The sequence below is a fragment of the Mastigoproctus giganteus genome, chromosome 9 (genome assembly GCF_048544385.1).
Source record: "Mastigoproctus giganteus isolate SK-2022 chromosome 9, ASM4854438v1, whole genome shotgun sequence".
Lineage (NCBI taxonomy): Eukaryota > Metazoa > Arthropoda > Arachnida > Uropygi > Thelyphonidae > Mastigoproctus > Mastigoproctus giganteus.
The window spans coordinates 147,511,442-147,538,185 of NC_143583.1; the positions used below are offsets into that span (position 1 = coordinate 147,511,442).

At 38.5% G+C, this 26,744-nt stretch overlaps 1 protein-coding gene across 4 annotated transcripts in view; it reads right to left on the reverse strand.

Annotated features, from left to right (window-relative positions):
* woc (zinc finger protein without children) overlaps positions 1–26,744 on the reverse strand; it is a 717,317-nt gene that overhangs the window by 273,706 nt on the left and 416,867 nt on the right. For all 4 annotated transcript variants that reach the window (XR_016547396.1, XM_090381483.1, XM_090381482.1 and 1 more), the window contains exon 16: positions 18,671–18,915. Coding sequence is in view for 3 of the 4 variants with exons in the window: in XM_090381483.1 (XP_090237609.1) it covers positions 18,671–18,915 (245 nt within the window). In the remaining variant the exon portion in view is untranslated. The remainder of the gene's footprint in view (positions 1–18,670; positions 18,916–26,744) is intronic.

The window sequence follows — 26,744 nt, forward strand, 5'->3', positions numbered from 1 at the left end:
CTCAATACAGTAAACCTCTCATTTATAGGCCATACCCATAACTATTGTCTTAAAACTTGTATTACACACAATGCATGGGCAGTCATGGTATCACTACAGCTGGCACTGTGGAGTGAAATTTTTACAAAAGTAATAAAAAAACTTTATAATAATATTTACAATAATGACAATAAGAGCCAAGAGGTGCAATCTTCTTTGATTTTTAAACTCTGTATCCAAGTACATTTAAATATGTATGCTTACCTTGATATGATTCCACAATTAGAGTAAAAATATTTTAAAAGATTGTAAAAATATTTAGTAAAAAAAAAAACCAAAAAACCCCCCATTGTTATTGTTATTTTCTACTGCAGCAATATCCTCTATGACTATTTATTTATCATTTAACTCAATTTCAACAAAACTTTTTCTAAATCAAACGAAACGATAATGGCTAAAAGGTGCAATCTCCTTTGATTTTCAAAGCCATTTTCGTGTTTCAATCTATTAAAAATGTCTATTATTAGTCGAAATACATAAATATGAAATAGCAGCACATACTGGAAGCGCTGTATGTGCTTTAACGAATGTTTTATTTGAAATGTACATGAAATGACCTTCAAAAACACAAATTACATATATACTCCTGGACAAATTAACCTACCATGCTAAAAACACCATGCACAATTAAAGTACACAACCAACTTCTCAACGGCAACATTACAACAGATAATGGCCTTTATAGAATGATTTGGCTATTCCTGTAAGATAAACTTAAAGAATTAATGCAGTAATTTCCACGACCATTGTGGCATTCTGATGATAAGGTTCTCACATTTGTTGTGAGATTGTTGTCTGTTCTCTATTTTTTGTTATTTAATTTATTTAACCTTGGTGTTATCAAGAGGTCTAAATTTATTCTTTATTGCTTTTAAATTTATGGTATATTTGCATTTTATTTAAAATATTAAAAATTTTCGGTATGTATTCTTTCCACATTAATCATTTTATCAATTCTCCTCTTCCCCTTTACTTTGTTTTTATATTTGGTTTTAATTGTATTTGTTTCTTGTAGTGGTTGTTTCTTTCCCTTTTTAATGTCTTACTTTAATTTAATTCACATATGTATGTGGGCATGTGTTACTGAAGAATTCTATTATAAATGTAGCAAATCCTAGGATTTAATTCATCTTTGTAAAAGTCCAAATTTTTAACAAAGAGAATTAGTAAGAGTCGGAATCTTTTCCATTATCTGACTGAAGTACTGTAAAAATAATTACAAATTATCAATGTTCTTATACAATAAATCCTAGTATTTAACATTTGATTTTTTGGTAAAAGTCCATATGATAATTGCATTTGCAAACTGTTTTCCATTATGACTGAAGTATTGTTCTCCAGATATAGTAAATATGTTACTCAGGAAATTATGATTACTTGTTCTTATGTACTGTCACATTATCACTTTTCTGATTTTTAAATATGAACACAGTGTGTATATATTCCTTATGCCTGGAATATTGAAACCAGTGCAAAAAAAATTAGCATATTCTGAACATAGTGAATATGTTATCCAGATAACCTGTATTTTGGGCTTTTACCAAGGTGAACTGATAAATCACTTTGAGAATTAGTATTTACTGGATTTCAGGTTTTTACAGAAACATACATAAAAAAAAAAAAAAAAAAAAAAAAGACAATCCTGCTGCTGATCAAAACATCAGGCCAAAGCAATAAAATCCATTTCAGCAACTGATCACAGAGAAACTATTAAAATGCCCCATGGAAAGGTTTCCATCCAACTCCAACACAACTAAAAAATAAATCAAACAACTTTTTGTCAAGGACTTTGATAACGTGTCCTGCTATGCAATGAATAAGACATAAAACCACAGGGTTTTATGTTTCTTGAGATATACTAATCTTTGCCATCAGCAAAGTTAAATTTACCCATTTTCTTTCTGTTAGAAAGGGTTGTCTGTGTATGCTTCTCTTTATTTCAAAGGAAATGATTAGAGTATTGTAAAAATGTTGTTGTATGTAGTAGTAGTGTGCATGTATACACACTACTATTACAACTATTTTAACATTACAAATTAAAAATACTTTATTGACTGAGGGATTAACAAGAAAAATCTAACTAGCTGTTTGATAAACAATTTAAAATAGTGTGGGTGTTTCATCCCAACACCATCACTTGTGTTTACTGATGGGGCAATTTTGTCTTTTTTTTTTTTTTTTTTAATGAAAACCCCAAACACGAAAGGTATCAAAACCTATAGTACTGTGCACGGGTTGAAGGAGAAGTATGGGGGGAGGGGTGCCGGAAACTTTGCTCTAGAGACTAAACATGGATTTCACCCCTTCAAGCCTCCAATAAGCAAAGAGGTGGTATTTCGCCAGTTGATGAAAGTCATCTACCACCTACCGTGATGTCCAAATCTCTGAATAGGCCTTGGATAAGAATAACGAATGGCCGTATTACGAGTGTTGTACAGATTTTCCCAACGTGGCTCAAAAACAGATAACCATGTTGGATGGTCTGGCAGGGATTTAAGCTTGACAGCATACAGCAGAGACAACTGTTTTTGGTGAAAGGACAAAGATGGTTCATAAGCTTCAACATAAAGAATTTGGACAGGAGACATTCTAAATGCACCAGTAGCATTGCAGATAGCCTGGTGGTGGATGGGATCAAGCCACCAAAGGATGCTATTCCTGGCAGACGCATACACTTCACACCCATAATCTAATTTTTACCACAGAAGTGCATGTTACCAACAGAGTAATGTGCACTAGTCTGCACCACAACAGGTAGACGAAAGAGCACAGAGAAGGTTCAGTCCTCTTGTGCATTTGGTGAGTAGCTAACGGATATGATGGAGAAATGTCAGCCTTTTGTCAAACATGAGTCCCAAGGATTTTGTTTCTGCAACTACTGGAATGGTAGTTTATCAATGTCATAATTCAGGTCCAGAGTGAAGATTACACTTGCGGCAAAAAATGGATGCAAATGGGCTTCTCCGATGAGAACCTGAAGCCATTGGCCTTTGCCCGGGAGTTAAGACGATCAACGGCTTGTTGTATTTGCCTCTCTATAACTCTCATGTTGCATGACTGTGAAAAAATGCTGAAATCATCAACATACAGTGGACTCTTTACAGTTGGAGGAAGTTATTCAGTAATAGAATTAACTTTAATGGCAAAAAGTGTAACACTTAAAACGGATCCTTGCGTAACTCCCTCCTCTTCGAGCAGGGTCTACCCTCTCTTGGCTAAAAGGCCGAGAGAGGGTAGACCCTACTCGAACTTGGAAAAAATAAGATGATAAAAAGTTTTTAATAAAAACAGGAAGGTAGCCTCTAAGACCAAGGTCGTAAATATCTTTTAAAATATCAAATCTCCAAGTTATGTCATATGCTTTTGCCCTATCAAAGAAGATTGACACTAGGTGCTTTCTTTTAAGGAAAGCATCAAAAATAGATGTTTCCATTCTAATAAAATGGTCCAAAGTGGACTATTCTTTTGAAAACCGCACTGATATCTGGAGAGAAGGTCATTTGTTTCTAAATAACAAAAAACACGTGCATTGACCACTCTCTCCAATAATTTAGACAAGCAGCTAGTTAGAGCGATAGGGTGGTAATTGGTAGGAAATTTAGGCTCCTTGCCTGGTTAACAAAAGCAAGAATAATTGCCTTACAGTTCTTAAAGGAGATTTTGTTGTATAGGAAGAGCAAGTGGTCCACTGATTTTGGTGACAGGTGTGTGATCATTTCATAATGGATGTCATTTTGTCCAACAGCTTACCTTTTGTGAGTGCAAGTGCTGTTTTTAGCTTGTAGATGGTAAAAGGCATATTATATGAGTATGAGCCATTTTGTACATTTAAGGGCCTTTTTTTCAGCTTTGTGTTTAAGGACCAGAAACTCAGGGGAATAAGATGAGGTTGCTGAGATGGTAGAATACGTTGCCCCAACAGCATTGGCTATTGCAGTAGAGTCTGCAATAGTACATCCATTACGTTCCAGCACCGACGAGGGTGTGCTTTGTACTTTCCCTTCACTTTCTGCACTTTTTTCCCAGACTACCTTACAGCTGGTTGCTAGATGATATAAAATGGATCCAGGATTCTTTTTTGCTATGATGTCGGATAAAACGTGCTTTGGCATGTGCATGTTTAAAAGCAATTAAATCGGCTGTGGTGGGATATCGGCGGAATACCCCCATGCTTTGGGAAATGGTGGAAACCAGGTAGATGTTTTTGGAATTGCGATTGCAGCTGCTTGGATGATACTTTCTGTGATGTACATGACTGCATCATTGATAGGATCCTGATTGACTGTAGTGATGTCAAAATTTGCCAGATCTTGGAAGGCATTCCAGTCAGCTTGATCAATCTTCCACTGCAGTAACCTAAAAGGAAGACACGGTCTTCCGCTGTGTAAGCAGATTATCATGGGGAAATGATCACTTCCATACAAGTTTTCCTCCACCTCCCAGGTAAGAGAAGTGAGGAGAGAAGGGGGCAGATCAATGGCAGAAAATGTACGGGTAGGCACTAGGAAGAATGTGTTTGTTCCCACATTTAGAAGGGAGAGGTCATTGTCATTTAGCCTATGCTCTATGACTCATCCCCTTCCATTGTTGGTATCACTATCCCACAGGGTGTTATCCCAGGGTCCTGAGCTGGATATCATCATTCTTCTCTTTCTTGGTGATTCCCTTCTACCCCTCTCTCTCTCTCTCTCTCTCTCTGGGTAACATGGAAATTTTTTTTTGCTTGTGCAGCATAAGCCTCAGGCTTCCTTGCACTACTATATGGCTAGTAATAATAATAATAATAATAATAATAATAATAAAATAATAATAATAATATCCATTAAAATCCCTGAGATGTAAAAAAGAAGGACGCAACTGCATTACAAGACCATCATGGTCTTCCAGGGAGATGTCAACTCCCAGGTGCAAATATATAGAGCAGATGGTTAACAAAAATCCCACTGTAAGGCAAATTGCAACAGCCTCTATGCCGGCTGTAAGTAGCACAGGTTGAACTGGGGTCTGGTTGCCCACAAGGATAGCTACTCCTCCATGAGCAGGACCATTTGCAATTCTATCCATATGAAAATTGTGACGTTATGCAAGGTGGGATTCATCCATGATACTCCTCCATGAGCAGGACCATTTGCAATTCTATCCATATGAAAATTGTGACGTTATGCAAGGTGGGATTCATCATTTGCCTTTAAGGAAGTCTGCAAACAAAAGCGGACTGTCATGTGTTCTGCAGGAGGGCCTAGATGTCATCAGTATTTCGCCAGAATCCATGACAATTCCATTGTAGTAATTTAGCCATTATTTTGGTTTGGTGGTTCCATCGGGTGGCTACAGAGGTGCTGAGGGCTTACTTTTGTCAGTCTTGGATTTATCTTTTTTGGGGAAGAACAGATGCTGTCCAGTGTCCATTTCTTCCTCCGCAAAGAGTTCCAAGACTGATTTGTCTGGTACCTCAACCTCCACATCTATTTTTTCTAGTATTACAGGTGGCTCTTCCGATCTTTTTGGCTTTTCTTTACCACTTGGTTTTGGTAGTAGTGGAGCACTAGGAGGTATGGATACAGGAGTGGCAGTTTTTTGGTTGGGCTTTTGTGAACTCAATAAATAGTGTGCAATTGGAGTGAATGACTCTTTTGGTGGTATAGTCATCTCAGTTTGCGTACCAATAGTGGGAGGCTTTCATATGCTGAGCATATAAAAGCCTCCCGCTAGGAGATATTCAGTTTTGTTTTTAGTTTTTGAATTTATTTTTCATCCTTCCACCGCTGGCATGCTCTAGAATAGACAGGATGCTCTCCTTGGAAATTTACACAGATCGGTTTGAAAGCTGAACATTCCGTGCTCTCACGGTCTTTCGCAAAGGCAGGGTAACCACGACAAGCTGTTTGTGAGTGGCCATATTTTTGACATTTAAATACCTCAGTGGGTTTGGAATGTAAATCCTCACTGGGCAGTTTAAGTACCCTGCCTTGATGGAACATGGAGACCAAGGGGGTGTTAAATGTTAGGTTGAGAACTCGGGTAGGGACAAAATTCCCATCCTTTTGCATCAATATTCTCTTGACAGCCGTCACTCCATGGTCTTTCAATTCAGAGCAGCTCTCTTCTTCAGAGACATGAAGACGGTTCCACTCTGTCGTGAAGAATTCAGAGTTTTGTGGGGTGTTACACTGATTGGTATTCCCCCTGTGGATGTAGCTTTCAGGATTTTTTCTGCTTGGTTTGTGCTTGAAGCTTCGGCTAAAAGGTCGCCACAACGCAGCAGTTTTACAGATTTTGGTGATCTTGCCAACCTTCCTAATGCTTTCTGGATGAAGGAGGGTGACATCTTCCCGAATGACTGCTCTCTGGTGGAATGGAGAATGACGAAAAGCAGCATCACAGATGGTATTTTATCCTCAGTTCTGGCTCTTTTAACAGTCTTGGTGTCATTCCCATCTGATCGATTAGGTGGAGGCCTTGTTGGGGTCGCAGAAGAAGTAGGATTTATATTACTCGTAAGATTAAGATAAAAATTTCTGATGTCATAAGTAGCTCACTCACCACGGAGCCCTACGAGGGGGATGCCCTCTTGTGAACTAGCAGGAACTGCGTACACAATGGCGCAGCAAATTCGCTTCGGAGCACTATACCCACATTTCCAATAAGCCTTGATCCTGTTCCCAGGACCAAAGGGAGGGAGACTTATTGGAATGCAGTTGACCCTAGCAGTAAGGCCACCCGCCGATTGACCCCAGTCGGGCCGGTCCACGACCATCTTGTCAAAGCAGGGGCTGAAGTGGTGTATTAAGGCTGGGCTCCTCAACCACCAGGATCCCCCTTCCCGAGTTTCCACGGGTCGTGGTGTACGGCTGCACACGCTGGATTCAAATGATGTAACTCTGGGCGTTGGATCCCAGTGATGCTAATCTGGAAGGCCAGCAGCATCATTGGGATGTCCCCTCACCACATACAGGTGCGCTCATATTGAGGGGGTAGAAGAACAAATATAGTATAAGGGAAGCCTAATAGTGGAAGAAGCAAAGATCAGTAGAGAAGTAAGGAAAAGAAAAGAAATATTTAAAAAGGTTTCAAGAAGTGAAGAATATGTGAGAGATTAGGATTGGTTTAAGGAAAGGATTGGTACAATGATAACAGAAGATATTAGAAGATTGGAAAAGTTTTCAGATGTAGGTATAGAGCAGCATGGAAAAGTTAAGATGGGTTGATAAAATGAGAAATGAAGTTTCAGGAAGGGTAGATTAGAAGGGAAGTGTGTGTATCTAAAATAATGTGTGGAAGAGAAGTTGAATTGGACACATGCTGCAGGGTGAGAGATTTAAGAAGAATGTAACTGAGGGGAATAGGAGCCTAGAGGGAGATTTACAAAATACTTTAACAATTTCCAGTTATTTTAAACAAGAGACAACGGATTGATCATCTTCACCATCAGTGTGATGGTAATCAAATCTACCTTGTTTAAAATAATTGAAAATTATATGTAATGTTTTGTAATTTTCCAATTCATTCATATTTTGCACCATCTGGTAGAACTTTAGTCATGAAAGGTCTCAACTTTTTAAACGATTATTCCTGTAACCACTATTAACCGTTTCTCAAACGTGAAGCAAAATTAAGAGAAGGAAAGTTGTTGCCTCCCTCACCACATCACTTTTCATCTCTACTTTTATTGCTTTCTTTGTCCCTTTTGCTTGCTGTAATATAGATGCTGCTGCATGCACAAGATGTGATATCTATATATATTTGGCATCTAATAATCTTAATTCAATTTCTTTCAACATCTATGCATTGATGCACATGTACACACGGACACTGAAATTGACATAACAAATACTGCAAAATATCAATTGCATCATCTATTTCTTTATCTTCAGTGATATTGGAAAATTGTCCACATAAATACAAACTTTGAAAATTATCCACTGCCAACTCAACTGACACTATGAATCTAGTAAACTGTTTGGTGCTTCTCCAGGGTGGGAGCTGCTTGTTTTACACGTTCACAACAGATACGGTCACAATCAAGAAAAAGCTAATAAAAGTTTCTCCTATTGACACAAATAAACCAGCAAACTGCATTATTCAAGCAAGAACAAAGAAGCATAACTAACCTTCTTTGCAAATATAAGGATAACTGAACTTATCATGGCAACTTGGATGGAATTGTTGATTTTTCTTGCAACAGAAGTATCATTCAGAAGTTCTTTTCCACAAGCAGTTAATCTGTATTTCATAAACTGAAAATAGGCATGAGCCATGTCATTCACTAGTGGCTGTTCATTGCATTTTAACAGTGATAATGGAGAAAGTTCTTGTACGGCCTTCCCCAGCACTTCTAACCTCTTCTTTACAGGCTGGTCACTGTTATACCAGCCTAGAAAAATATTTACCCAAAGACAGACAACATGTACTCATGCTTTGAACTTTTTCACTTCAGCTGCATGCATTAACTAAAACTTTTTTGCTTTTTGTATTTATTTCTTTCCTTTTCTGTTCAATTTCACTAAAAATCCCAGCTGTCTTTGCTATTCCACTCGTTCATTTCACAAATGCACATGGTCTCAGTTCTAATCTCAATGATGTCCATTTCTATTTACAGTCTGCCAAATCCCATGTTCTTTTTCTGACTGAATCCCACCAGTTATTGGTTGATTCAACCACTGCTCATCTCAGTTGTCCAAATTATTCACTATATGATTCCATTCGCTTCAAAGGTGGTACTTGTGCTTATGTCCGTTTTGTTATTCCCTGTTATAGACTTAGTAATTTGAACTCTCCTCTTTTCATCTCTGGCTTAAAACCTCTCTACCACATTGTCAATTTCATCTGCTGCATCTATTGTTCTCCCAACTCCACTAATCAATTTGAACCCATTGACTTCCTCTCTTTGAAACTTGACTTTCTCCAGTCCAACTTTCGTAAGAGTGAAGTAATTTTTCTTGGTAATTTTAATGTTCACAACTTCAGCTGGCTTCCATTTGCTAGCCACACGAACCCAACTGGTCAAGATGCTGAGGCTTTTGCAATTACTAATGACCTCACACAGATTGTTCATTTACCTACCAGAACACCATGAAATCCTAACCACGCAGCCAACAGGCATGACCATTTCCCACAAACAACTCCTCTATGTACAGTAGAGGCGAGTGGTCCTCTAGGCACCTCAGATCACAACTTGATGATGGTCTCTTCTTCAATGGAGCTTTTCTCTCTGGGCCATCCTCAACCTTGTATTGTTTGTAATTACAAGAATGGAAAATGGGATGATCTATGAGATTTCTTTTCTTCTTTTCCTTGTTGGAATTGCAGTTTCAATGTTTTCTCAGATCGGGTCAGTGAAATTCTTCTTTCTCTAGGGATGAAATCTTTTATTCCCCAATCCACCTTACAAATGTCACCCTCTATCTACACCTTGATTTTCCAATAAACGCACTAAAGTTCTTCAAGGTAGGAATATTGCATATCGTAATTGGCTTGAATCCAAATCTTCAGGTTCATTTTCTGCCTACACCAAAGCTTGCAATAATTGTAAAACAGTTATTAATCAGTCTAGACTAGATTTCGAACAGGCTTAAGAATAGAAAACTTGCTTCTTGTCAAATTGGCAGTCAAGCATTCTGGTCTCTTTCCAAAGCAAATGGCCACAACCTCTGCCCACCTCTGTCAAAAACAGATGGTTCTGTTAACACTTCAGCCAAAGATAAAGCCGACCTGATAGCATCCTAATTTTCTTCCAAATCATGTATCGATGACCTAGTATATCATCTCCCACCATTCCCAGTACACCCCATTCAATTCCTCCTGTGATCTTCTAACAAAATTGCATCTACATTCACACATGAGAAATTATTCAGGGAGGGGAATGCCAGAGGTGAATTAAACTCTGGCAGTGAGCTAGATGATTTTGTAATAACTGAGAGGAAAGTGGAGGAGAAATTGTTGAAGATAAACACAAAAAAAGGCACCCGGGGTGGATGGGATCTATCCAGTTATATTAAAGGAGGCAACAAAGGAAGTAAGCAAACCCTTAGCCATAATTATGAGAGCTTCCTTGGACTCAAGGTATCCATGGACTGGAGATGTGCAAATGTGACCCGAATTCACAAAGGAGAATCAAAGGGCGACACATGTAATTATAGACCTGTTAGTTTAACTTTTGTTCCAGGGAAATTAATGGAGGCACTGGTTAAAGAAGCACTGCAGGATCATCTAGACAAGACTCAGTTATAGTTCGGACACAGCATGGTTTTATTAAGGGAAAGTCTTACCTGACCAATTTGAATGGATACTATGATGTGGTCACAAAGGAACTGGATGCAGGGAATAACTTTGATATCATATATTTGGATCTTAGAAAGGCTTTTGATACTGTTGCACATGGAAGACTGCTGCATAAATTGGAACAATGTGGCATTGGAGGCAAATTGCTGCTATGGATAAAGGGATGGTTGAGGGGGAGAAGACAGAGTGGTAATCAATGCATACTGCTCTTCGTGGATTAATGTTATTAGTGGAGTGCCTCAGGGTTCAGTGTTGGGTCCATTGTCGTTTTCTGTATTTATAAATGATACTGATGATGGTATATCAGGCTTAATATCCAAGTTTGCAGACAATATGAAGGTTGGCAGGGCAGGGATATTAAGGGCACTAATGACAGTAGGCTTCTGCAACAGGATCTAGAAAAGTTGAGCAGATGGGTTGAGAGGGGACAAATGAAGTTAAACATTGACAAATGTAAAGTACTACACATGGGAAGCAGTAATCCCAGAGTAATGTATCAACTCTGTGGTACTACACTGACAGCGGCAGAGAATGAAAAGGACCTGGGAGTAATTGTGCATGCAGATATGAAGTTTTCTGAGCAGTGCAGACGGTCTGCAAGAGCAGCTCATGGTGTGTTGTCAATGATATACAGGAATTTTTCTAGCAGGGATAAGGAGGTGATTATCCCCTTGTATAAGACTATGTATATCTTAGTGCACTTGCATCATTTACACACAGCCAATTATAGATTGGCAAATTTGCAATAGCGGCATCGTTTAAATTACATTTCATATTGTGAATACCGTCACGACGAGTTGCCATGACATTGCACTACCTTCGAATAAGTAATGCTTCACCTGAAGGAGAAGACTGTTTTACTTATTCTCAGTGGATACCACCACAGTTTCAGAGCTATTTGGCCCTTCTTCACGACGAGTGAAGGTATTCACAATATGAGATGTAATTTAAACGATGCCACTGTTGCAAATTTGCTAATCTATAACTGGCTGTTATAAATGATGAAAGTGCACTACGATATACATAGTCTAACTCTTTTGCAGCTTGAGGCATAAGCCCTTAATGCATTAGAGCCCCTTGTATAAGGCAATGGTCAGGCCACACCTTGAGTACTGTATACAGGTCTGGAGGCCTCATTTTAAGAAGGATGTAGAGCTGCTGGAACGAGTACAGAGAAGGGCAACAAGATTAGCGAATAGAACGAACAGTTACTATTACAAAAAATGCTTAAGTTTTGCAGAGACAAGAACCGGCGAGGTTATCTAATTGAGATGTATAAATCCTTGAATGGTTTGGGCATGCTCGATGCTGATGGGATTTTTCTTCTTTTTCAAAATAATCACCTGAGAGGGCATAAATTCAAATTAGGAAAGACAGATGTGTGTAAATTTGCCTTTAGGCAGCAGGTAGTTGATTGGTGAAATAGATTTCCATCTTTTGTTGTGTAAGCTGATAGCCTAAATAAATTTAAAGTTGAGCTTGAAAGGTATTTGGAACGAACGGAGGGGTTAAATTGGAGCGATTTTTTTTTGGCTGATGCTGCATAAGCTTGCTTTCTTGCATCATATGCCTCTACTAATGCTAATAGGAAGTGAGAGGGATTTTGAACAACCATGATGCTAAGAAAGCGTCAGTTCCTGATGGTGTTTTCTCACTTCTTAAAAAACCTGTTCCTGAACTTACTCCCATTGTGTGTCATCTCTTCTCACTTTCTTATTCCACAGGTGTTTTCCCATCTTCTTGAAAACTTGCACATATCCAGCCAGTTTTTAAAAGGTGTTAAATTTCTTCCATCCAATTATCGTCCCATTGCACTTACTGTCTACGCTTTCTAAAGAATGGAGAATTCAATTAACCACCAACTCTTAAACTATCTAGAAACCTTCCATCTGATCAAGGACAGCCAGTATGGGTTCCATCAGTTTCGATCCACTGGAGATAATCAGGGTTACATTAACCATCTATGGATAAATTCAATGGAAAAGTTTGGTGAAACTCAAGCAGTTGCTCTTGACATTTCAAAGGCTTCTGATCGTATTTGGCATAAAGGTCTTCTAAATAAGCTTCCACCATATGGCTTTCCAACTGATTTTTTGTAATTGGGTAGCCAGTTTTCTCGCTGACTGCTCACTGCCGCTGATGGTAGATGGCCCTCTGTCTTCTAACTTGCACAGTAATGCCGATATGGTATTCCCCAATATTCAGTTTTCTCTCCCTCTTTTCCCCTTGTATATTAATGAACTTCTTCTATTGATGGGAAATCCTATCCATAGTTTTGCTGATGATGGCACATTGCATTCTACCTTTCAGTTTGAGAAACCTTTTCCCGACACAAACAGATTCAACTTCTCAAATATCCACTACCAATTCCTTAAATGCTGATCATCAGATAATTCTACAGTGGGGCAAATATAACTTCATTGATTTCAATCCTCATAAAATTCAGTCCTGTCTTAAATATCGCAAAAAGGATTCTTCTGCTCTGATGCTTATCTTTGATGACACTCCAATTTTTAGGCAAGATCGTATATCTTTATTGGGATTACCCCAACTTCTAATCTGTCTTGGCACATTACAAACATTGCTCCCTCTGAATCTATAAAACGGTGTTTTCTCTTTCACTCTTGACGTTCATTTTCTTCCAAACAGCTGCTCACTCTGTACGAATCGCAAATCCTCTCTAACATGGAATATTGTTCCCACATCTGGGACAGTACCCCAAAAACCTCTCTCAGGCTTCTAGATTCCATTCAATAGAGAATAGTTAGATTCATTAATGACTCATTTTTAACAGTCTCTCCATTCTCTATCTCAGAGACATTCTGTTTCTGCTGCATGTCTTTTCTATAGATACTTTCATGGGCACTGTTCTTCTGAATTGGCTTCTATAATTCCAAAGCAGTACGAACATGTACCACAATCAGTCAACATCATAATTGTGCAGTAAGATATGAAGTTTTCTGAGCAATGCAGACAGGCTGCCAGGGCAGGTCTTGGGGTTTTGTCCATGATATATAGGAATTTTGCTAGCAGGGAAAAGGAGGTGATTATCCCTCTGTATAACGCAATGGTCAGGCCATGCCTTGAGTACTGTGTTCAGGTCTGGAGGCCTCATTTTAGGAAGGATGCAGATTTGATTGAGTGTGTACAGAGAAGGGCAACAAGATTGGTGAGGGGAATGAAGGGATCCTCTTACCAAGAGAGGCTTACGTTCTGCAAATTGCAGTGGCTGGAGACTAGGCACCTATGCAGTGATCTGATTGAGGTGTATAAGGCCTTGAATGGGTTGAGTATGCTGAATTCTGATGGGATCCTTCCACTTGTTCAGATTACGAACCTAAGGGGGCATAAATTCAAATTAAGAAAAGACAGATGTAGAATAGATGTGCGGAAATTTGCCTTTAGCCAGCGGGTGGTTAATTGCTGGAACAAACTTCCATCTGTTGTGGAAGTTGATAGGTTGAATAAATTTAAGGAGGAATTGGACAGGCATTTGGAGGGAATGGTGCAATTTTTTTTTTTTGGCTGATGCTGCATAAGCTTATGCACTTGCATCACATGCCACTACTACTACTACTACATTCTTTTACTGTCCAACTTCAAACTCACAGAACTTTTCTTCTTCTTCCTCTTTATTGCTTCAACTTCAGTTTTCTGGAACAACCTTCATTCATATGTATTTCCAGAAAATTACAATCTACAGAAGTTCAAGTCTAATGTCAAGAGTATCTTCTTTCATCTTCTCACCATTCAGCCCATGCATGGTACTAAGTACTATAGGTTCTAATACCTCATGTTTGTGGTGTTCATAAAAAAAAAAAATAATAATAAAAATTGTGTGTGTACCCTGTAGTAATGAAAGATGTTCTATGTGTAAACATCTTCGATGACACTTACTAAATTTCAAACAGCTAGAACCGAAATCATGAATGATGTAATTTATGCTCATGCCCACTACTTAATCTACCAAATCAATGTTAGCGATAAATAGGATACACATGCCCGCCACTTACTCTACCAAATTAATGTTTGGAAGAGGTTAGGCCAATAGCCTAATTACCTATTTGATTGTAGCCATTTGTTGAATATTATGATTGCAACAATAAAAGTATTTGCATTGTTACAATCATACTATCATGTTACTCTGTCATGCTTTATCGCAAATTACACATATAGCGCTACAAGATCTGCAAGAAACGACAGCATCCATGCTTAATACCTATCGAAACTATGACTTGGCTCAGGATCTCAATGAGCACAAGCAAGAGATGGTAATGCTATACATTCCGTTTCGCAATGAGGAAACAGAGATACTGTCAGAGATGAAATATGCCAAGATCTACGATGACAATGAAGACCTTATACTAGATCAGAAATTGCATGAAGTATGCGGTAATGACCTGCATAGCTTTGTAACATGACTGCGAGAAGATCCCTTTCAAAACTTTTACAATCATCCAAACGGTGGGATGAATGAAGATCTAAAGCTCGCCACGCTCAACCGACTCAGCACAATTGCAAAGACATGCAAAAACTTGATGACCAACAAAGACTTCTGCAACTTAATGAGAATGGCCAATGACAAGCAAAAGATTCTACTCATACACGAGTAAAATCTTTTGCTTGTCACTGTAATTTGGAGTCTTATCTCCCAATTGCAAACCGATTCAAACAGAGGCAAGCAAACTATTTTTTTACATGCGTTGAAAGTTAGGACTGTCCATCTTCGCTTTTTAAAACTGTATGTGATAATATGTCCATGTATTTGGTATGTTTGAATGACCATTGCTAACTGACGTTGATCCAGTACATTTCGCTTTCCGATTTTCAGTCATGTAATAAGTCATTTATTTCATTTCACAGTTAACTTCACAATGATTTTTAAAAAGAACTGATTTTTTTTTTAAGTTACACGGGTGATGAAAACTGCATAACTGCCAAATTTGGCTTTGCAGAGTACGTAATTTCATTACTGTTTTTATATTTGGCTATGAGGGAAATAGGTGGTGTATTTCTGTATCCTGTTGGGTTTGAATTTGTGAATCTAATCATTTTCGAGTTAATTTAAGAGTCAGCACATTCGTTGTCATTCAGCAAAGTTACTAGCTCCATCATAGGAGGCAGGAGCAATTTATCATGTAACCAAGTGGTAGAGGAAGTTAGTAGTAAGTATACAGTATAGCACGCTTAGTGTGATCACAGATAATGTTATCATTTGTGTAATGTTATCACTTTTATGGAGACCACTTCAGATGTATGGTATTATTTTGTGGGGGGGGGGGAGAAAAAAGTGCTTCAGAAATATCAGTGACATTATTCCATGAATGAACACCTTTTTTGCCCTTGAGTGCAGAACTATTCCTAGCCAAGTTACTGGCTCCATCATATGGAGGAGAAGCAATTTACCCTACAAGCAAGTGGTAGAGAAGGTTAACAGTAATTACAGTGTACTCTGCTTATTGTGATCACAGATAATGTTAACAATTTTATGAAGAACCACACAGAAGTACAAAGTGTGGCTATTAAATAATCAGACCGTTACAATAAAATATATATAATGAAATATTTGGTATCTTTCAAGTTATCACCTTCAAAATAATTGCCCCAGGCTTGCACACACACATCAACACATTGCTTCCAAGCACAGAAACATTTCTGGAAGTCATTTTCTATAAGCCCTTTGAACACCCTGGTCATTTTTTTTCTGAATTTCTTCAATGGACTGAAAATTGGTTCCCTTAAGTATACTTCAGTTTAGGGAAGAGAAAAAAAGTCACAAAAGGTGAGGCCTAGCGAGTAGGGTGCATGTTCATACACAGGGATTTGTTTTTTTGGCCAGAAACTGGTAAACAGATATTAGATATTGAATTAACTGCTGAAGCATTGTTCTGTCTTTACATGGCCCACATTTTCATTAGTTTTCATGGATACTGGATGGCCTGGTCATCATCTTCCACACTCAAATTTATTTCTAAAAATCTTTTAGGCAATTAAGACAGGCAAACTCCTGAAATAGTAGCTTCCCCATAAACTTGATGTAACAACTCATAACTTTCAGTTGGTGCTTTCTTTAGTTTTAAAAAATTGAGGTTAATTCATTGTTCAATTTTTTGTTTTTTTTTTTTTTTACAGCAAACAACCACAAAGACACAAGGGAATGAAGACCTATCTCACTGCAAAGTGAATGAGCATGTTGGAAAGTGACTTTGCAGACAACTAGGGAAAGCTTCAAGGTCCACCGTTGTGCCTTTGTTTCACAGGTAGTGGCTGTGCATGCAGTCTTGTTATTTAATAGTTATATCTTGTATACTAATATATGGGGGGAAAGAACAACTTTAACTGTAATATCAATGCTTTGGTTTTTGTTCCTGTTCTTTTTCCCTTTAACAGTTTCTGCATGCCCAGCGGAAGTGTTTACATATCCCAATTTTTTCTCGAACTTCACCACGTAGCATGGCTAGTTACTGATATTGCTTTGTAGTTTTTACAGTTGTCAGTGTCATTACTCCATGAAAGAAAGTACTGCATCTATACTCCAACTAATGTAACTGCTCTATTGTAGAGCATTCACCCTTTTCTGTCTTGATTTTAATTTTTATTCATTTCTTTTTAATGGTTTGCATGCATTTCTAAAAATATTATGACAGATTCATTTTTACTGATGAATTTTTCAAAGAAATACTGGACAGCCAAATTAAAGTATTTTATATAGCTTGATTTTAATGCCTTCTTGCTATCCACATCCATCTTTTTATGTGCACTTTTCCACTCTGTATCAACAAACAATGATGAATAGCTGCATTCTCGTTTCATCAATTATCAATTTAGTTGTGTCCCGAAGTGAATCACAACAATCAACGTATGCATAAAAAGGAAAAAAAAAAAAAAAAAACATTTACTTTCTTTGTTAATCTAGTAAAGTGAATTTCTTTCCAAATGATTAGCTAATTGTACCTTAATATAACTTTAAAGGAACAATTTTTCAGTTGAAAACTGTAATTTCTCAGGCAGTCACTTGGCACCCGGGGCACAAGAATCATCAACTACATAAAAAGTTATGCATTGTTGCTGGCTGAAGGAGGGTTAAACAATTTTGCCTCTTAAAAGTTTACAGCGTATCTCTCACTTCAGAAAACTATCCTAAGCATCACATTCTAAGCCTTGTGTTAAAAAAAAAAAAAGGAACAGTACTGGAGGACAATTAATTGTCCTTCAATACTATGTAAAAGCTACATAAAAAGACAAAGGTTATAACAGTGGAGGGAAAGGAATGAGTTAATTAAAATAGGAGGAGAGAGAGAATAGAGCAGATAAGTGAGTATAGGTATTTTGGGAAGTCTAATGATGGAAGAAGGCAGAGCAGAAGAGAAAAAAGAAAAAGAACTGGGCAGACTAGGAAGCAGTTTAAGGAAATACTAGTATGATGTCTGGTACAGAATGTGGTACTTTATGGAGCAGAGACATGGACATTGAGAACAGAATATATTAGAAGATTGGAAAGTTTTGAGAGGATTGTTGAAATTATAAATTTGACTGAAATAGTCAGAAGGCAAAAGAGAAAAGTTGAGTGGAAGAGGCCCAGAGGGAGGTTGAGGAAATTTATGACTAGCAGATTGAGAGGGATGGTGGATAAAAGGAGGGAAGTAAGCAGGGAGATATGGATGTTGTGTTGTATGATGATGACAACACAACTAAGAACTGATGATGACAACTATGATAATTCAAACTCTACTTCATTTATCTTTTAAAGTGAGTATTCCACTCCCGAAACCCCTAGATTGAGAAACTTTCCTATGAGCACTATTTTGGCAGTACCAGGAAAATAATACAAAACGAAGCATCACATTATAAAAGTAAATAAATAAATAAACATGTTGGCCTATATTTTTTAAATATAGTGGCTGTCTAATGATTAGAAGCAAACAATGAGGGATGTACATATTGGAGTTTGATTCACACTGAAAAACATACCCAAGGAGGCCACAGAAGTTTCCCATAGTTGTATTAATATATAATAACTGAAGCAACAGCACTCCAATCTAAAGTGTGGGCTTGTGTGATTTCTAGATTACTGTTTTTATTATTTCAATATTTTTTAATAAGTGTTGGAATTTTAAGTGGCAGATTTATTAGTTTTATTGTACATGTCATTTAAAACTCAATTCTCACACTACATTAAATAATGCACATACAAAATGTATCAATCCTAAAAAGAAAAAGCTTTCTAGTATAAATAAAGTAACTACAACTAGAGAGAGATAGAGAGAGAGAGAGAGAGATCTGGCTGTAGTATTTTACTGTTATATGTTTATTCAAAGTATACGTAAATAACTTGTGCCTTATTTATTACCTTTAAACACATTGTAGCATCAGGAGCACTATCATGAAGTGTTATAGGGGTTGGAGGATTCGATTCACCTTCGACACCAACTAATGAATCAGAATCATCTACAGAGATTGGTTCTACTCTTGCCCTTTTTCTACCTCTTCCTCGACCTCTCCCAGAACCAGCATTAGGTCGCTTCTGACTTCGATGACGAGCACGTAAACCACGTGCAGAAACTAAACTGTCCTCAGCTGAGCCATTTTCCTGTTCTAAGGATCCAGAAATAAATATATTATTTTTAAGAGACAGAACAATAATCTACCAGAAATAAATAATTATGAACTCTTTATTATTTAAATAGTTATCAAAATCTTTTGTTCATGCACAACTATTTATTTCTTCATGTACTAAAATTTAAAAAAAGTTTATGTACAGGTGATATCCATATTAATTTCAACTGGATTAATTTTACTTTCATTTTCAAACAGAATATCAAATGATTTTCTCACTGTACAACTTTTTCTTATAATAAAGCTATACAATAAGAAAGAAAGGCCACCTTTCTTATTGGGTGAAGGGGAGGAGAAAGTGTATAGTGTAGCTGATTGCTAGCTATTGTACAGACACTCCCCAACTTACATAAGGGTCCCATACTAAAAATACGAACTTGCACTACTTTTCACTTCTGTACTCATATCTCATTAATATTGTGTTTTGGTGCTGTATAATTTTTTTACATAAGAAATATTAATATTATTATTATGAACTTCATGTTCAAAGCTGTAAATATATCTTCATTTTACTTCTTTTCGTTGTTACCATTAATCTCGTGAATACAGATCCTCTCATATGTTTCATTGCTTATCCTTAAAACTGACTTAATGGTCAACACTGTCATGTTTAACTTGATATCTTTCTAACCCTTACACATGGCTTGTTTTTTGCTATTTCAAACCTTATACAAAGTTGAGTTTATGCAAGTCAAGATTTCTGTAAGTTGAGGAATGTTTGAATTGGATATCATGTATGATTATTATTATTAGTAGTAATACTGGAAAATGTTACAAGGAAGCAAGCTTATACAGCACCAGCTAAAAAAACAAACCACAACTTTCTTCATTTACACTACCTACTATATTTCCAATACATACACAGGGTGATCATTTTATTTATTTATTTATTATTTTTATTTTATGAAAACCCCAAACATGAGAGGTATTAGAACCTACAGTACTCACTACCATGCTTGCTTTGGAAGTTGAGAAGACGAAAGAAGATATTTGTTAACATTAGACTTGAACTGTAATTTTCAAGAAATACGTACAAAGGAAGGTTGTTCCAGAAAATGGCAGTTGAATGAATAAACGAGGAAGATGAAAAGTTGGTTCTGTAAGTTTGAAGTTGGACAGTAAATGGATGTTGGCTGGTGGCGGTATGTGTTTGGACTGCTTTGAAAGAGAGAGCAGGAATTATAGGAGCCAATTCAGAAGAACAGTGCCCATGGAAGTATCTGTAGAAGAGGCATGCAGCAGAAACAGTACATCTATGAGACAGCGAGAGGAGAGACTCTGTTAGACACGAGTCATTAATTAACCTAACTGCCCTCTTCTGAATGGAATCTAGAAGACTGAGAGAGGTTTTGGGGGCACCACCCCAGATGTGGGAACAATATTCCATGGCAGGGCGGATTTGCGATTTATACAGAGTGAGCAGCTGTTTGGAAGAAAAGTAACGGCGATAGCGAAAGAGAAAACCAAGTTTTTTAGATGCAGAGGAAGCAGTATTTGTAATGTGTTTGTGCCAAGAGAGATTAGAAGTCAGGGTAATCCCCAAAAGAGATATATCATTTTGCCTAGAAATCGGAGTGTCACTAAAGATAAGCATAGGAGCAGAAGAATCCTTTTTGCGAGATATAAGACAAGATTGAGTTTTAGAAGGGTTGAAATCAACTAAGTTGTCTTTGCCTCACTGGAGAATTACCTGAAGATCGGCATTTAAGGAATTGGCAGCAGATTTTCGAGAACTTGAAGCTGATTCAGCTGGACAAGGTTTCTCAAAATGGAAAGTTGAATGCAATGTGCTGTCATCAGCAAAACTATGGATAGGATTTCCAGTCAATGGAAGAAGATCATTAATATACAAGAGGAAAAGAGTGGGGGAAAGAACTGAACCTTGGGGGAACCAGCATTAGTGGAAAAGTTAGAAGCCAGAGAGCCATCTACTATCGCCCTCAATGAGCAATCAGAGAGAAAATGGGATAACCAATTACAAAAATCATTTGGCAAACCATACGATGGAAGCTTGTTTAGGAGACCTTTACGCCAAACACGATCGAAAGTCTTTGAGATGTCAAGAGCAACTGCTTGTGTTTCACCAAACTTTTCTATTGAATTTGTCCATAAATGGGTAACATAAGCCAGAATATCACCAGTGGATCGACACTAACGGAATCCATACTGGTGATTGTTGATCAGATGGAAGGTTTCTAGGTAGTTTAAAATTTGGCAGTTAATTGATTTCTCTATTACTTTAGAAAGAGTAGAAGTAATTGCACTGGGACAATAATTGGATGGGAGGGATTTTTAGGAACTTTTTTTCACCCTTTTTTAGGAACTGGCTGGATATGAGCAAATTTCCAAGCAGAAGGAAAAACACCTTTGGAATAAGAAAGTGAAAAAAGGAGGCAAAGAACAAGAGTAAGTTCAGGAGCACAGGTTTTGAAAACAAGTAGAGAAATACCATCGGGACCTGGAGCTTTCTTAGCATCAAGATTTCTCGAAATCCTTCTGACATCAGACCACAGGAGGCATTGAATGGAGTGTGTTGGGAATGGTGGGAGGGGTTGTACCAAGATCATTAATACAAGAATTGGAAGAAAAATGGGATGCTAGCAGGTCAGCTTTATCCGTGGCTGAAGTGACAACAGAACCTTCTGGTTTGGACAGAGGTGGGAGCAGAGATGAGCAAAAGTTGCTGCCAATAGCTTTTGCAAGAGACCAGATTGCTCGACTACCATTAGGACAAGAAGCATTTTTTCTACTCTTAGCCTGTTCAAAATTTAGTTTGGACTGATAAATAACTGCTTTAAAATTGTTGCCAACTTTGGTGTAAGCAGAAAATGAAACTGAAGAATTAGAAACAAGCCAATTACGATATGCAACATTCTTCTCTTGAACAGCCTTAGCACATTTATTGGAAAACCAAGGTTTACGTAAAGGATGAGATTTTAAAGTGGAGTGTGGAATAAGATTCCTTTCCTACAATAATTTCACTGTCACGATCTGAGCAAACACTGACATCAAAAGTTTTGAAACAGTAATCCGACCAAGGAAAAGAAGAAAAAAAAAAAAAAATCTTGCAGGTCGTCCCATTTCATTTTTGTAATGCCAAACAATACGAGGTTGGGAATAGCCATGAAATAAAGACTCCATTGGAGAAGAGACAATCACCAAGTTGTGATCGGAGGTGACAAAAGGACCACTCACTTCAACCGTGTACTTAGAAGGGTTGTTTGTGAAAAAGAGATCAAGCGTGTTGGCTGCATGGTTAGGATTGTCCGGTATTCCTGTAGGTAAATGAACAATCTGGGCAAGGTCATTAGTAATTGCAAAAGCCTCAGCATCTCAACCAGTTAGGTTGGTGTGACTAAGAAAACGGAAGCCAGCTGGAGTTATGAACATTAAAATTACCAAGGAAAATTACCTCATGTTAGGAAAGTTGGACTGGAGAAAGTCAAGTTGCAAAGAGAGGAAGTCAAAGAGCTCCAAGTCATTAGTGGAATTGGGAGAACGGTAGAGACTCCTTTGAGGCGAAAAGAATCATGCAGCGAATAATTTGGGCAACTGAGATGAGCAGTGGTGGAATCAACCGATAACTGAGATTCTGTCAGAAAAAGTACACGGGGTTAGCATTAGCATTAACATTAGTAGAGGCATTTGATGCAAGAAAGCAAGCTTATGCAGCACAGCCAAAAAAAAAAAAAAAAAAACCCACTTCCACTTCACCCCTCTGTTCATTCCAAATACCTGTCCAGCTGAGCCTTAAACTTATTTAGGCTATCAACCTCCACCACAAGGGATGGAAGTCTGTTCCACCAACCAACCACCCGCTAGATAAAGGCAAATTTCCTCACGTCTATCCTACATCTGCCTTTCCTCAATTTGAATTTATGCCCTCTCAGGTGATTTTTCTGAGCTAGAGGAAGAATCCCATCAGCATTGAGCATGCTTAAACCATTCAAGGCTTTATACACCTCTATCAGATCACCTCGCTGGTGCCTAGTGTCTCCAGACACTGTAATTTGCAAAACTTAAGCCTTTCTTCGTAAGAGCACCCCTTTGTTCCATTCACTAATCTTGTTGCCCTTCTCTGTACTCGTTCCAGCAGCTCTACATCCTTCTTGAAATGAGGCCTCCAGACCTGTACACAGTACTCTAGGTGTGGCCTGACCATTGCCTCATATAATGGAATGATCACCTCCTTATCCCTGCTGGAAAAATTCCTGTATATATAATTGACAATACTCCATGAGCTACTCTTGCAGCCTGTCTGCACTGCTCAGAGAACTTCATATCTGCCTGCACAACCACCCCCAAGTCCCTTTCATTCTCTACCACTGTCAGTGTAGTACCACAGAGTTGATACGTTGCTCTGGGGTTGCTGTTTCCCATGTGTAGTACTTTACATTTGTCAATGTTAAACTTCATTTGCCACCTCTCAGCCCATCTGCTCAACCTTTCCAGATCCTGTTGCAGCAGCATAGTGTCAGTAGTGTCCTTGACAACCCTGCCAACCTTTGTATCATCTGCAAACTACGACATTAAGCTTGATATACCATCATCAATATCATTTATAAATACAGAAAACAATAATGGACCCAACACTGAGCCCTGAGGGACTCCACTAATAACATTAGTCCACGATGAGCAGTGTCCATTGATTACCACTCTCTGTCTTCTCCCCCTCAACCACCCCTTTATCCATAGCAGCAATTTGCCTCCAATGTCAGACTGCTCCAATTTGTGTAGCAGTCTTCCATGTGCAACAGTATCAAAAGCCTTTCTAAGATCCAAGTATATAATATCAAATTTATTCCCTGCATCCAGTTCTTTTGTGACTGCATCATAATATCCAATCAAGTTGGTCAGGCAAGACTTCCCCTTAACAAAACCATGCTGTGTCTGAGCTATAACTGAAGTCTTGTCTAAGTGATCCTGCAGTGCTTCTTTAACCAGTGCCTCCATTAATTTTCCTGGAACAGAAGTTAAGCTCACAGGTCTATAATTACTTGTGTCAGCCTTTGATCCTCCTTTGTATATTGGGGTCACATTTGCACATTTCCAGTCTATGGGTACCTCCCCTGAGTCCAAGGAAGCTCTCATAATTATGGCTAAGGGTTTGCTTACTTCCTTTGCTGCCTCCTTTAATATAACTGGATAGATCCCATCCACCCTGGGTGCCTTTCTTGTGTTTATCTTCAAAAGTTTCTCCTCCACTTTACTCCCAGTTATTTCAAGATTCTGTAGCTTACTGCTAGAGTTGAATACACCTCTGGCATTCCCTTTGCTGAATAACTCCTCATGTGTGAATGTCGATGCAAAATATTCATTTAGTTTGTTAGCTACCTGAGCAGGATCATCAACAGTTGACCCATCAATATCAAGTGGACCAATCTGATTCATCCCCTTCCTTCTAGAGTTAACATAAGTAAAGAACTCTTTGCTGTTTTTCTTTGCATCCCTTGCCAAGGATTTCTCGTAATCTGCCTTTGCCTGCCTAACCTCCTTTGTAACTTGGTTGCATATCAACTTGTATCTATCATAGGCTTCTGTGTCATGTGTTAATTTGTAAGTATCCCATGCATTTTTCTTCTCTGCCATATGCCTCATTAGTTCATCTGACATCCATTTTGGCCTAAACCTTGAACAATATTTCTTAGTTGGTATGTAAAGCCTAGTAGCTTCCAAGATAAGTTCTTTGAATGCTTCCCATTTTGAATTTGCTGTTGGTAACATCATCAGTTGGTTCCACTGTATAGAATTTAAATACTGTCTCAGTCCATCGTAGTCGCCTTTACGGAAGCAATAACCCTTCCCTTTACCCCTAATGGTAGTTACCTCTTTGAGTAAATCCCACTTCAGCACACTGTGATCACTGCCACCTAGTGGTTCGTTTATCTGCAGATTCTTAATGCATGAAGAATCACTGCTGATAATCAAATCAAGAGTATTACTCCCTCTAACTGCCTCCCGAACATGCTGATGTAGAAAACAATCATCCAATAAATCCACAAAAGCCCTGCTAGTGTGTGAGTAACCAGCCCCCAAATTCCAGTCAATATCTGGGAAATTAAAATCTCCCATTATAAGACTCTCTGATTTACTGGCCCACTCTATTTCCCTGTACAGTTTCTTATTATACTCATCAGAGTCATTAGGCCTATAGCACACTCCTACTCTCAATTTTGATCTCCCAATGCTTATGTCACACCAAACTGACTCAACACTGCACTGTCCGGCGATGTCGACTGGCTTCACTTCCTTGGTTTTTATGTGTTTTTTAACTAATAGCATAACCCCTCCCCCCTTCCTATCCTGTCTATCCTTTCTGTAGACGTTGTACTCCCCAAATTGCAGTTCTGCATCCCTTATATCTGTGTGACACCACGTCTCTGATATCCCAACAATATCTGCCTTTGATGTTTTGAGCAATACCTCAAATTCATCAAATTTTTTTACTAAACTCCTAGCATTGGTGTACACGCAAGTATACCTGCACCTGTTTCTATTCTTAGCTACCCTAACACAACCCATGTGTTTACTTGTACCGCAATGACTCCCAGCAGTCTCTGAAATACCATGCATCTTGTTTTCCAGGCTTCTGCTCATTCTAATTGAAGCAGTGCAAGAATCTCTTTCACCTCTGCCAGTGGCTACTGTCAATCTATTGGTCTTGGTCTCCCCCAAGCTAGCAGTTTTCCAACCCACCTAACACTGCCTCGACAGCATCACCAAATATTCTTGCACCCTTTCTATTTAAGCGTATCCCATCCCTTGGCAGACTGAAGTGAAAATGGACTTTTGAGATTAGAAATGAGGCCACGTATATTAGAGAAATGAACTAGGAAGTGTTTGGGAGGTTTAGATCTTTTCGCAGATAAGCTTACTCTATTAGTTTGACAATTCGTGGTGTATTCAATAGCAATAAAAAGTGTGTGGGGGGGTCATGCTGTATGAAGTAATGAAATTTTTGGCTATGGCGTACACATGGTAAGAATATACCCAGACCCTTGACATAACGTGGCCTCGACAATGCCCGCCCCCTCACCCGCATACATACTACTCGGACTCCCTCCAGTCACTATCTGGCAGAGTAGAGGTAGCAAGATTATACACTAGCTGATCCAGAAGCCTCCTAAAGAGTTACCAATAGGTTCGGTCCGGCATACCAACTAGCAGCCGGCCTGTGAATACTGTTTTAGAGCTATATCCTCGAAACATAAGGAAGAGTGGATCTCATCGTGATGTTCATCATAACCTCAAAAGTTATCGGTAATACTGCATGATGAAGAGATGGGGAAGGGTTGACCGGAACTTAGCTCTGGAGACTAAACATGGGTTCCACCACTTCAAGCCTCCAATAAGCAAAGTGGTGGTATTTCACTGGTTGATGAGAGTCATCTACCACCTAGTGTTGCCTGGTAACACAGAGGGGTGGCATTCCTCTACACGGTGTTGGTGCCACACCTCGACCCCTGCTTACGTTGGTTCACAACTGGGTGGTCACCCACAGTGTGCATGTGCATGGAGGTTATACCCAGGGTTACAACAGTCCAGCCTGTGCCCACCAAATACGGAGGATGCGGAAAGGCAGGGAATGACCAACACATATCCCCGGAGCAATATGGCCTTAGTTGCTAATGCTCCTAAAAACCAAATAACAAACAAACTAACAGTCCCACCATCGTGAAGGTGCAAGCAGAGGATTTGGCTGTCACAGACCATCCGAACTTTTGCCGAAACTGGGTCCACTTGACTTAAATGTCAGCCGAATATCAGTTCCATCAGCGTTTTAGACTCCCAGGTAGCAAGTGCAGCTT